Source organism: Vigna umbellata, chromosome 9 (genome assembly GCF_029865625.1).
Source record: "Vigna umbellata cultivar VRB3 chromosome 9, Vumbellata_1.0, whole genome shotgun sequence".
NCBI lineage: Eukaryota > Viridiplantae > Streptophyta > Magnoliopsida > Fabales > Fabaceae > Vigna > Vigna umbellata.
The window spans coordinates 17211442-17225461 of NC_142173.1; the positions used below are offsets into that span (position 1 = coordinate 17211442).

At 38.6% G+C, this 14020-nt stretch overlaps 1 protein-coding gene and 2 long non-coding RNA genes across 4 annotated transcripts; all 3 read right to left on the reverse strand.

Moving 5' to 3' along the window:
• Positions 1–1263: 1263 nt before the first annotated feature.
• LOC148192749 (uncharacterized) lies at positions 1264–2576 on the reverse strand. Its single transcript, XR_015781835.1, has 2 exons — positions 2505–2576; positions 1264–1558 (listed from the first exon to the last, which is right to left on the reverse strand). It is a non-coding gene; the product is annotated as an uncharacterized LOC148192749 (long non-coding RNA).
• Positions 2577–3262: 686 nt separating this feature from the next.
• LOC148192750 (uncharacterized) lies at positions 3263–10179 on the reverse strand. 2 transcript variants are annotated; one of them, XR_015781962.1, is made up of 3 exons: positions 5510–6505; positions 5314–5403; positions 3263–3486 (listed from the first exon to the last, which is right to left on the reverse strand). XR_015781962.1 is itself a non-coding variant. In XM_088098291.1 (2 exons), exons 1-2 carry the CDS (start codon positions 10165–10167, stop codon positions 3398–3400), a joined length of 909 nt encoding a protein of 302 aa, XP_087954417.1. In that variant the 5' UTR covers positions 10168–10179; the 3' UTR covers positions 3263–3397. The 2 variants fall into 2 exon arrangements, 1 of the variants encoding a protein (XP_087954417.1); XM_088098291.1 differs by lacking the exons at positions 5314–5403; positions 5510–6505 and adding an exon at positions 9348–10179.
• A 570-nt stretch (positions 10180–10749) lies between these two features.
• On the reverse strand, positions 10750–13492 carry LOC148192751 (uncharacterized). Its single transcript, XR_015782313.1, has 3 exons — positions 13092–13492; positions 12896–12985; positions 10750–11066 (listed from the first exon to the last, which is right to left on the reverse strand). It is a non-coding gene; the product is annotated as an uncharacterized LOC148192751 (long non-coding RNA).
• Positions 13493–14020: the final 528 nt, after the last annotated feature.

Genomic DNA, 14020 nt, shown 5'->3' on the forward strand with positions numbered 1-14020 from the left:
CTTTCTTTTGCCTTTGCATTGAGCTTTGCTTCTTTTTCTTTTCTTTTTTTTCTTTGCATATTCTTACTTTTTTTTAACTCTTAGCTCAATGCTTTTCATGTTTTTCCCAACAACCCCAAACTTGAATATTTAACAATACCACACAAGATCTTCTACTTAACTCAAGGTAAAGATTTCAATCAAGGGTTTTCAGTGTATATTCAAGGCTAAGGGTTCAAAAGATAGAACACACAGTGTTCTCTTTTAGTGGGCTGATTTTATGAATTTGGCCAATAAAAAGGTTTTCAACAAATGTCCTTGATCACATGATGCAAAACAAGCAATTGATTCAATCATAGAAAACCTGGGCAAAATCATTCATGCTTTCAAAGTAATAACATTCAACAATAACAACTCTGGAGCTCAAAATCTCACATATAAGCTCATTCACATTTGACATACACATCCTGCTTAATTTCACAATCACAATCATGATATCATGCATTTGTTCACAAAGCTTGTGAATCACCTGTATAAGCATTTAATGTGCACATCTATCTCAACATCAATCAATCATAAGCATCATTCAGCATTACTTATCATACAATCACAGTTAATAGCAAACCATCATAACAAACCAGGTTTCAAATAAAGTACATCAGCCCTAATCTAAAAACAGAAAATACTTACAAAACTCTGGGTTGCCTCCCAGTGAGCGCTTGTTTAACGTCACGAGCTTGACCCAAACTTTCAAGGATCAACCAACAACATCATTGTGGAAAATTGTTGCACCTCTCCCCCTAGATAAGGTTTGAGACGTTGACCATTCACCACCCAACTCTTTTGTGGATCAGCAGCAACTGGATTAAATATTTCAATTGCTCACTACAAGAAAAATTGGAATTACATACTGCTAAAATCCGTATGTAACATTCAAAATCCGTATATAATGATTAATTACATACGAAATACATACGGACAAAAATCCGTATATAATATACTCGTAGCTAAGTTATATACGGATATGTAAATTATATACGGATAAATCCGTATATAATATCCGTATATAAGTACATATATAATTACATATGTAATTACATACGGATAAATCCGTATGTAACATATGGATAGAGAAAAAAAATAATTCCTTTATTTGTAAAGATCAGGGAGCCTTAAAACAAAAAACTTATAAATACAATATAATATTATATAAGTATATTGTCATTAGTTTCAACTTTCAATAAAATGAGTGAATAATTATGATTGACAATAGAACTACGAGCCTTAAAACAAACAAAGAAACTTATAAATACAATATAATATTATATAAGGTTATTGTCATTAGTTTCAACTTTCAATAAAATGAGTGAATAACTATGATTGACAATAGGAGGGGCAACGTCTTCTTGTAAAACCAGAATATAGAACCTATTACTATGAAGGCACAATTGCAAGTGTCGTAGCAGTTTTTGTAGCCACATCTAAACTGGGTTGTTTCTGTCTACTTTAAAAACACTTCTTCGGAAGTCCATGTCCTTAAATCTCTCCTAACAAGCATGGTCCTTCTCAGCATTTCCACCTGCAAAAAAAGCACCCCAATAACATTAATCTTTTTCTCTCCACATTAATTAAATAAAATATATAATTAAAAAGGTATATTATCTTCAAATTTAAAACCTAAAGAACAAACTTTTTTTGTCAAAATACTAGAAATAGTGATAAGGATAAAAAAGAAGATAGAAAAGAAGTTAAATTGAAAATAAGTTTATTGACTTTTCTTGAAATTAGTGAATGACTGAAGCATTGAAGACAGCGTGTATTTATCTCTTTAAGGGTTATTTATGATGATGGGTTCTTAGCAGAAGCTAGAACTTTATCTTTGTCTAGCAGCAAAATTATTTTAGATTCATAATACTAACTAACCAAAAGATGGCATAATTGTAACATAAGAAATCAATATAGCATGGCACAACATAAACTAAACAGCATATTGATTTAGGTAAATCCCGAGACTCAAATCCCCAAGAGAAATCCCCATACTCAAATCAAGATTATGGCAAGTGCATGCTTAAATTTAAAGTCAACTTTCATGAATCAATGTTCTCCAAAATTGCTCTCCACTTTTTCTTCATCATACTTGACAGAAGACTTAGTATAAAATCGACACAGAAAATACAAAATGAAGAACCCTTTTGGATTAAACTCCTTATTACTCCACACAATTTCATTCATATAAGGACAATACATTCAGTATCCTAATAAATGACTATTGTAGACCTTTATGTTTGGATAACCTTGTCAGTTGGCACACAAATTCATGAAACCTTATCATGGTAGGATAAAAAATAAGTAATTATAGATCTACTTGATTTTTATATAAAAACTTTTAGATAATAATGTTTGATAACTTGCACAGATTTCATATATAAAACCATATTAACTAAGATGAGAAACTAAGAATATAATGAACTAAAGTTAAAGTTTAAATTTGAATAAGGTATAATGCTTGAAATAGAAGTTCTCACGTCTTGCTAATAAATGGTCTTATACTTTGTTCTCCTTGACCACCTTTGTGAAGAGCTAAAGCACTTATGTGAACACAATGTAAAATTCAAGGAAAGAACAATTGATAAGAAAAAGTAAATTGTACAAACAACTATTGAGGTTGTTCAAACACAATGTTCTAGCTTTTTTATGATCACAATAATGGTCCTTATAATATTCACACAACACAATGAATAACAAGAAATGGTGGTGTAATTCATTTCAAAGACTGGGCTAAGCATGTATGACTGATTAAATGACAAAGGCTTGATGCAGAAAGTCTAGAATATGTATACTCCTTGATAAGCAATTTGTAAACCACAAATTCCACCAAGGCTTGTGGTATGCCCCAACCTTTGATTTCAGTAGCCACTTCCATTAACTGTGCCAATGATTTACCAAAACAACAGCATCTAGCCAAACCTAGTTTCTCTGATTACATATATCAGAAGACTAAGATGAACCCAGAAGTCAATTTTGTTCAAAAGATCTAAAGATGAAAGCAATACATATTAGTGTTAAATATTTAACAAGTGAAATAATCTTATGAAAAAACAAAGAAAAAATCCAAATGTTCGCTCGAAAAGAACGTTGTAACATCCCAAAATACAGTAATTACTATAATTCAGAATAATTACAATTAACAGTAATCACAAACAGTCTTTGCATTTAAAACTGGATTGAAAAGCCTAACGGCATCAGTACAGAGGACGCGTGTAAACGCATACAATAAAACCAAAGTGAACGCTCTTAAATACATAAACTAACGTGCACCAAAATACAATCAGAGATGAATAAGACGAACGGCCTTACAAAATAGGTGGCCGAACGTTATAACTATGCTAACATGTACAGCCTAAATCAAACGAGCACTCTAAGGCTCGGCCTTTACTTCAACTTCAACCAGATTGGAGTCGTCCAAATTTTCTTCTTCCAGCATTGCTTCAAGGGATGCACCACCATCTGCTCACATCCACAACGGATGATCATTGCATTTGACAAGACGGAGTATACATGTACAGTAGACAACACAATGGAAATGCAAGGGTAAGCTTATAATATTTAATTTATACAATCAACACATACAGTTACATTTCTAAACACACATACAGCATGTAATTCATCAAATAATAATCATATAAAGGCATATAATAAGACAGACCGTCCGGACTGTATGAACCATGTAGTTACAGGCGTCCTTGCACCCGAGTGGTGTAGTAACTGGGTAACACCAAACAGCTGCCACTCGAGGTAAGTCCGTTCTTACGTCGCCCATGTTAACTTATGGACTAAGGACCTCCTGCCATTCCCACGCATGACTACCCCCTTCTACTTGAAGAGGTGTATCACGGAATATCAGGATGGACCAAGCCAGCATTAACTAACCACAGTCATACTTACCAATTCAATATTCAATCATATAAGAGACGTTCCTCCCTGGAACGCTCGTAAAAATCCAATTCCAATAATTCGTTCAACATATCATTCGTCCACATTAAACATTTCTCATTTTCACATTTTCATTCTATGTTCCACTCTCTTAACATTAACGTCATGCATTCTTTACTCAAATAAAACGAACTTATTACAGAACCTTTGATTTCACGTTTCTGAACAAAAGAAACGAACTCTTATTCACTGATGGACATTAAGAATTCTTAAAGAATTTAGATGAGATTGAATTTAGAAGTTCAGAATAATACTTAGAAGATGTTGAGTACAAGAACTTTAGGTTGAATCAAAAGAAATAATTATCTTACAGAATAACTTAGATAAATAACCAGAATATTTAAAGTACAGAAACAACTCTTACTGTCAATGAATGAACGTTCAGAAATTTACTTTGGACGAACGTCAATTACGTTCGCTCAGAATTCAATAATAAGGACGAGCGTTCAGTTAGAAACCGAACCCTGCTGTGGACGAACGCTAGGTCAATGACCAAGCACGAATCAGCACTAACGCTGGTTATAACCCAAGCGCTTTATAGGACGAGCGTTTCGGTATAGGACCGAACGCCAACTTTGGACGAACGTTCAGTATAAGGACGAACGCTCTCTAGAACTAACGTTCGACATAAGGTCGAACAACAATAAGGACGAACGCTCGACATGAGGCCGAACGTCATTGAGGACGAACGCTCGACTTAAGACCGAACGTCACTTATTTATAAAGTTTTAAATATTGATCTATACTGAGCAGAACGAACGCTCATTCACTCAATTGGGGGACGCTCGTTCTCGAGCAGAATTCATTCCAAATGAATGAATTCCAATCTAAGTCATGTTAACCAAAAACCGAACGGTCTAAGACCGTACAGTGACGAACGTCCTTTTAGCAACAGAGAATGATCAGAAAATTTAGATTTTTCACACTTAGCAGAATTTTTCCAGATTTCCATTTTCCAACTTTATACTTCCATTTCAGGTTTAATTCCCTTCAAACATCATCATCATGCAGATTTCAACATTTAAAATCATTCCAACCACACAATAGCCATTCTCCATTCATCCATAATCAACTCAACATGCATTTAAAACAAATTCAACATCAAATATAATTCATACAAGCCGTATCAGTTCATGACAGATTCATCCAAACCAGAATGCATATCAGATATCAGTGATCATTTCTAACAACTCAACTTCATATTTTCACACATGCAAAACAAACCAGAAATCATATTCCATATCAGTAAACGTTTCAAAATACTCAAACATCATGCTTTCCATACATGCATCTCAGATCATAAATCAAACAGTATAAATTAAACATATAAACTTCCCTTACCTTATCAAGCAGTTCACTTCAATTGTTTAGAGTTTCTTTCGTGCTCTTACAGCTTTCTATCAGACTTTCACTCAACCACCTCCACTTAATCTAACACACCAAAACCGTAAGCAGATCAGACTTCTAACTTATGCATGCAACCAGAATTTTGGTGTGCATGAACCAAATGGACGAAGGTGCAGAGATGAGAACTTACCAGTTCAGTTCTCAATTCTGTTCGGATCAGAATGAGGTTCACAGTGCAGGGAAGGTTTCTATGGTGTCTGAAACAAGATCAAAGGTTTTCTGGTGAATTTTCTTAGGAAGAAGATGAAAACAGTTTAGAGAGAGGGCAGAGAATTTTGGAAGCATAAATTCTGAGAAGAAGATGAAGCATGCAGGAGGAAGAGGGAGAGTTTTTCCAGAATTATTTTTCTCTTTCCCTGCAGAATAAACTCCCCATCCTCCACACGCCACTTGTCTCCCACTAACCTTCTCAGAATGCTCCAACCGTGACACATGGCAGGCGCATGCAGTGGAAAGGTGAGTGCATTTTGACGTGTCACGGTGCATTAAATAGTGATCAGAGATTGATTTAATGTGTACTAATTATCAGGTTCTCACATTCCCCCTAACTACAAAAATTTTCGTCCTCGAAAATTCTAAAGCTTACCAGGGAATAGGTGAGGGTACAACTCCTTCACAGTCTTTTCCACCTCCCATGTTGAGTCACCAGTCTTGGCATTCCACACTACTTTCACGAGATGAACATCTTTGCCTTTGTAGAGTCTGGTGCGGCTGTCTTCCACACAAACAGGTTGCATCTCCAGTGTCCGGTCTGGGCGAATTTGGATGTCTTCTAACTCCAGCACGTGTGAGGGATCAGCCATGTACTTCTTGAGTTGTGAAACGTGGAAGACTGGATGAAGGTTGGACAGTTGAGGTGGTAACGCCAATTCATACGCCACTGCTCCAATCTTCTTTAGAATTTGATAAGGGCCAACGTACTTTGGTGATAGCTTCTTTGGACGAAGAATTCTCCCTACTCCAGTGATAGGATTCAGCCTTAGAAACACGTGGTCTCCAGCAGCAAATTCTAAGGGTCTTCTCCTCTTATCAGCATACGATTTCTGCCTGCTTTGAGACGTCTTCAATCGCTCCTGGATCAGTTTCACTTTTTCTGTTGTTTGCTGAATTAATTCTGGTCCAGTTAATGCAGTTTCACCTTCTTGGAACCAAGCACAGTAGGCGTTCTAGCACTTTCTTCCATAAGAGAGCTTCGAAACGGTGCCATTACCTATGCTTAGACTTGATAAGCTGTTATTATATGTGAATTCAACAAGCGGCAGAACTTCATCCCACACTCCCACATGATCTATAACGCATGTCCTCAACAAGTCTTCAAGAGTCTGGATGGTTCGCTCAGATTGGCCATCCGTCTGAGGGTGATATGCAGAACTCATCTGCAATTTGCTTCCCAATTCGCCTTGCAGTGATTGCCAAAACCGAGATGTAAATCTCGTGTCTCGGTCAGAAATGATGCTTGAGGGCACTCCATGAAGACGAACGATCTCCTTGATATACAACTTAGCCAAATTCGTCATTGACATCTTCAAATTCACTGGTAGGAAGTGAGCGCTCTTCGTTAGTCTGTCCACGATCACCCAAATTGAGTCATGATTCCTCACTGTTCGTGGCAGGTGAGTCACAAAATCCATGGAGATGCTGTCCCACTTCCATTCTGGAATTTCCAGTGATTGAAGCAACCCTCCTGGACGTTGGTGTTCAGCCTTTGCACGTTGACAGGTCAAGCAAGATGCCACAAAGCGTGCAACATCACTCTTCATTCCCGGCCACCAGAAAGATTTCCTAAGATCTTGATACATCTTAGTCATACCGGGGTGTATGCTAAGACGACTATGATGAGCTTCTTCCAATATAATACGTTTCAGCTCTCCATCATTGGGAATGCAAGTTCTTCCCAAATAACGCAACATACCATCCGTTCCAGCATTAAACTCCTTAGCTTTTTCTGAACCGAGTGCATCAAATATCTTCAACAGTTCTTCATCCTCACGTTGCTTCATCCAGATTCTGTCAAACACATCACTAGAAATTCTAAGATTACAGCACCTTATTACGTTCTCTCCTAATTCAAATTGTAATCTTAGATCTCTAAAATTCTCCACCAAGTTCAGCTCCTTCACCATCATCAATGAGACTTGTACTGTATTCCTGCTTAGGGCGTCTGCCACTACGTTGGCTTTCCCAGGGTGATATAGCAGTTCAAAATCATAATCTTTTAAAAATTCCAGCCAACGTCTTTGCCTCATATTCAGCTCCCTCTGATCAAACAAATATTTGAGGCTCTTGTGATCACTAAAGACTTGAACGTTGATCCGTATAATAGTGCCTCCAAATCTTTAGTGCAAAAACGACAGCTGCCAACTCCAGGTCGTGTGGGATAATTGCGTTCATGAATCTTCAACTGGCGAGACGCGTAAGCTACTGCACGTCTCTCTTGCATGAGCACACAGCCTAAACCATGGTGAGAAGCGTCACAGTATACTTCAAATGGCTTGGACGTGTCTGGAATAATTAAAACTGGGCGCTCGTCAGTTTCGCCTTCAGCTCTTGGAACCGTTCCTCACACACATCAGTCCAAGCGAATGGATGATCCTTTCTAGTCAACTGAGTAAGTGGAGCCACTATCTTGGCGAACCCCTCTATGAAACGTCTGTAATAGCCTGCTAGCCCCACAAAACTCCTCACTTCTGTGACTGAACGAGGGCTCTTCCAATCCAACACTGCTCTCACCTTAGAGGGATCCACTGAAATGCCTTCAGCCGAGATCACATGTCCCAAAAACTGCACCTCCTTTAACCAGAATTCACACTTTGACAGCTTTGCGTACAACTCTTTCTCCCTCAATACGGTTAGTACTGTTCTCAAATGCTCCTCATGTTCGGCATTGCTTTTGGAGTAGATGAGAATATCATCTATAAACACAACTACAAACTTATCCAAATAGGGTCTGAATATCCGGTTCATGTAATCCATGAAGATGGCTGGAGCGTTCGTTACTCCAAATGGCATGACCACGTACTCATAATGTCCATAACGTGATCTAAATGCTGTCTTCTGGATGTCGTCCTCCTTAACCCTTATTTGGTGATATCCTGAACGCAAATCAATTTTTGAAAATACCGTTGCTCCATGCAGCTGATCCAGCAAATCGTCTATCCTTGGCAACGGGTATTTGTTCTTGATGGTCAGCTTATTTAATTGCCTGTAGTCTATACATAACCGAGAGCTACCATCTTTCTTTTTCACCAAGAGTACAGGAGCTCCCCATGGTGATACACTTGGTCTGATGAATTGCTTCTCCATAAGTTCTTCAATCTGTTTCTTAAGCTCGGTCAATTCTGCAGGCGCCATCCGGTAAGGTTGAACAGATATAGGTGCAGCTGTTGTCACCAAATCAATGGTGAATTCAATCTCTCTAACAGGAGGCAATCCTGGTATATCTTCTGGAAATACGTCCAGAAATTCCTTCACGACCGTGCTCTCATTACTGCTCCCCTTGTTCATCCGTGCTTCTGCCAACCCCCTTAACTCCTTATCTTCATGCGTCATGATGAGAAAACAGCTTGCACCTTCCATTATATCCTCCTTCAATTGACCGAAAGTTACACCCAAGTATTCTTCATCCTCTTCAGGAAACACTAATTCCTTCTTGCCACAATCAATAATAATATGGTTGGCAGCTAGCCAATCCATTCCTAGAATTATCTCCAAGTCCTTCAAAGGTAAACAGATTAAATTCACCTTATAACTATGCCCCTCTACCACAATAGGACATCTAATGCATACGGTAGATGTCCTAAGCTCTCCAGCCGCTGGTGTTGATACCACCAATTCAAACTGCATATCTCTCTCCACTATTCCCAGCTTTTCAACACACGCCTTCGAGATGAAGGAGTGCGTCGCCCCCGAATCAAACAGCACACAACATTGCATTCCATATAACAAGCAAGTACTGGTGATAAGTGTACCTGAACTTGCTGCTTCCGCACCAGTAATTGCGTACACACGCCCAGTAGCTTGGGCTCGACCACCCCTTCCTTGTTGATTTCTTCCTGCGTTTGGCGGCCTCATCACTGCTCTCCCACCAGAGTTGCACTCATTCGTTCCATGTCCACTTCTTCCGCAACGAGCACAATGTTTTCCTCTCGCCAACTGAGGGCATGATGAACGGTAGTGTGGCCCTCCACACTGAAAACAAGTGATACTACCTTGCTGTCCAGACTGTCCAGCAGGAATCAAGGCTTGAGATCCACTTGTGTTGGCTGCTGGGCGAGCGTAAGGGGATCCTCTCTGATTCACACTCCCCCTTGAGACAATTGGCCCCCTTACTGTTTGTTGTTTCTTATACCGTTCCACCTCTGCTAAATTCTTTTCCAGTACCTTAGCCCTCTCCACCATGGCAGGGAACGTTCGGATGCATAAACTGGAAATCACAACCTTCAGATCACTGCGTAGACCATTCTCAAATTTTCTGCACTGCCACTCCTCACTAGTGGCCATTGTATTGAATCGGACAAGGTGTTTAAACTTATTGGTGTATTCTGATACAGACATTCCACCTTGAACCAGCTGTAAAAACTCCACCTCCTTTGCAAACTTTACGCTGTCAGGGAAATATTCCTCATAAAACTTATTACGGAATACTTCCCAAGTAACAGGGCGGTGAGCGTCTACCAGTATGGCCCTTGTGCTCGTCCACCAATGGCTTGCTTCTCCAGTTAATAAGTATTCTGTATACGCCAACCTGTTCTCATCCGGACACCTTTTGGCGTTAAAAATCCTCTCCATATCCCTCAGCCACTGATCAGCCTCATCAGGGAGGACACTTGCCACTGAACTTAGCTGGGTGATGCTGCAGGAAGCTCTCCAAACTCCACTCGGCAGCAGGTTGAGCAGCGTTTGAAGAAGATGCTCCAGGCGCGCCTCTAGTTGCAGCCAAGATTTCCATCAACTGCCTTTGCGTGTTTTCAGAATTGACACGCGAGGCCTCCAAACCTTGCATAGCAGCTTGGTTTTGCTGCATCAAGGTGGCGTTTTGCTCCAGCAACGTGGTATTCTGTTGATGCAATCTTTCCACCACGGTTTCCAACAATCTAGTGTTGTTGGACGTTTCGGACTCATTCGGTTGAGGAGGAGGAGGAAGTCTAGGTGCCATTTGTTCTCTGGATGCAGAGAAAAACAAACGAGCATTAGTTATGTCCAAGAGTTAAAACAATAATAACTCATTAAACATGCAATAAGCACACAGCAAAACACAGTGCACTCATAACCCTACAGTGTCCTTAGAAGAACAAAACTGCTCTGATACCACTAATGTAACATCCCAAAATACAGTAATCACTATAATTCAGAATTAATTACAATTAACAGTAATCACAAACAGTCTTTGCATTTAAAACTGGATTGAAAAGCCTAACGGCATCAGTACAGAGGACGCGTGTAAACGCATACAATAAAACCAAGAATGAACGCTCTTAAATACATAAACTAACGTGCACCAAAATACAATCAGAGATGAATAAAACGAACGGCCTTACAAAATAGGTGGCCGAACGTTATAATTATGCTAACATGTACAGCCTAAATCAAACGAGCACTCTAAGGCTCGGCCTTTACTTCAACTTCAACCAGATTGGAGTCGTCCAAATTTTCTTCTTCCAGCATTGCTTCAAGGGATGCACCACCATCTGCTCACATCCACAACGGATGATCATTGCATTTGACAAGACGGAGTATACATGTACAGTAGACAACACAATGGAAATGCAAGGGTAAGCTTATAATATTTAATTTATACAATCAACACATACAGTTACATTTCTAAACACACATACAGCATGTAATTCATCAAATAATAATCATATAAAGGCATATAATAAGACAGACCGTCCGGACTGTATGAACCATGTAGTTACAGGCGTCCTTGCACCCGAGTGGTGTAGTAACTGGGTAACACCAAACAGCTGCCACTCGAGGTAAGTCCGTTCTTACGTCGCCCATGTTAACTTATGGACTAAGGACCTCCTGCCATTCCCACGCATGACTACCCCCTTCTACTTGAAGAGGTGTATCACGGAATATCAGGATGGACCAAGCCAGCATTAACTAACCACAGTCATACTTTACCAATTCAATATTCAATCATATAAGAGACGTTCCTCCCTGGAACGCTCGTAAAAATCCAATTCCAATAATTCGTTCAACATATCATTCGTCCACATTAAACATTTCTCATTTTCACATTTTCATTCTATGTTCCACTCTCTTAACATTAACGTCCATGCATTCTTTACTCAAATAAAACGAACTTATTACAGAACCTTTGATTTCACGTTTCTGAACAAAAGAAACGAACTCTTATTCACTGATGGACATTAAGAATTCTTAAAGAATTTAGATGAGATTGAATTTAGAAGTTCAGAATAATACTTAGAAGATGTTGAGTACAAGAACTTTAGGTTGAATCAAAAGAAATAATTATCTTACAGAATAACTTAGATAAATAACCAGAATATTTAAAGTACAGAAACAACTCTTACTGTCAATGAATGAACGTTCAGAAATTTACTTTGGACGAACGTCAATTACGTTCGCTCAGAATTCAATAATAAGGACGAGCGTTCAGTTAGAAACCGAACCCTGCTGTGGACGAACGCTAGGTCAATGACCAAGCACGAATCAGCACTAACGCTGGTTATAACCCAAGCGCTTTATAGGACGAGCGTTTCGGTATAGGACCGAACGCCAACTTTGGACGAACGTTCAGTTTAAGGACGAACGCTCTCTAGAACTAACGTTCGACATAAGGTCGAACAACAATAAGGACGAACGCTCGACATGAGGCCGAACGTCATTGAGGACGAACGCTCGACTTAAGACCGAACGTCACTTATTTATAAAGTTTTAAATATTGATCTATACTGAGCAGAACGAACGCTCATTCACTCAATTGGGGGACGCTCGTTCTCGAGCAGAATTCATTCCAAATGAATGAATTCCAATCTAAGTCATGTTAATCAAAACCGAACGGTCTAAGACCGTACAGTGACGAACGTCCTTTTAGCAACAGAGAATGATCAGAAAATTTAGATTTTTCACACTTAGCAGAATTTTTCCAGATTTCCATTTTCCAACTTTATACTTCCATTTCAGGTTTAATTCCCTTCAAACATCATCATCATGCAGATTTCAACATTTAAAATCATTCCAACCACACAATAGCCATTCTCCATTCATCCATAATCAACTCAACATGCATTTAAAACAAATTCAACATCAAATATAATTCATACAAGCCGTATCAGTTCATGACAGATTCATCCAAACCAGAATGCATATCAGATATCAGTGATCATTTCTAACAACTCAACTTCATATTTTTCACACATGCAAAACAAACCAGAAATCATATTCCATATCAGTAAACGTTTCAAAATACTCAAACATCATGCTTTCCATACATGCATCTCAGATCATAAATCAAACAGTATAAATTAAACATATAAACTTCCCTTACCTTATCAAGCAGTTCACTTCAATTGTTTAGAGTTTCTTTCGTGCTCTTACAGCTTTCTATCAGACTTTCACTCAACCACCTCCACTTAATCTAACACACCAAAACCGTAAGCAGATCAGACTTCTAACTTATGCATGCAACCAGAATTTTGGTGTGCATGAACCAAATGGACGAAGGTGCAGAGATGAGAACTTACCAGTTCAGTTCTCAATTCTGTTCGGATCAGAATGAGGTTCACAGTGCAGGGAAGGTTTCTATGGTGTCTGAAACAAGATCAAAGGTTTTCTGGTGAATTTTCTTAGGAAGAAGATGAAAACAGTTTAGAGAGAGGGCAGAGAATTTTGGAAGCATAAATTCTGAGAAGAAGATGAAGCATGCAGGAGGAAGAGGGAGAGTTTTTCCAGAATTATTTTTCTCTTTCCCTGCAGAATAAACTCCCCATCCTCCACACGCCACTTGTCTCCCACTAACCTTCTCAGAATGCTCCAACCGTGACACATGGCAGGCGCATGCAGTGGAAAGGTGAGTGCATTTTGACGTGTCACGGTGCATTAAATAGTGATCAGAGATTGATTTAATGTGTACTAATTATCAGGTTCTCACAATGATTAATAGTTTGAAAAGGATATAGTGAAGTTTTAATGATTAATTAAAATATTAAATGATTTATTATTTTTGGTTTGATATTGAATGATATATATTAGTTTTATAATCTGTTGGTTTGGTAGAATCCATGAGGGTCCATTGAGTACATTGTATTTTTGAATGAAATTTTATATGAAGTAATTCAATTATTATTTTGAATGGACATTGGGCTATATTATAATTGCACTCTATTATTAGAGCAGGACCCATGAGGGGTTCTTATTGGACTTCCATTAGAATATAGATGATACTATATAAGTTGATGTGTGAATGATGCTAAGCAGGAAATGAGAATAGTTGTTGTGTTTAGAGTCATGTTTGACTTATGGTTGAGATTGAAGAATGAGTGAATGTTGGGGTGTACCTGAGAATTGATTAATGAGCATGAGAGTGGAGGATAAGTCTACTTGTTGTATCTTGTAAATTCTGGTGCTATCTGCGGATAGGTGCTTCCTCTTGCCTTGTGTGACAGAATTACAT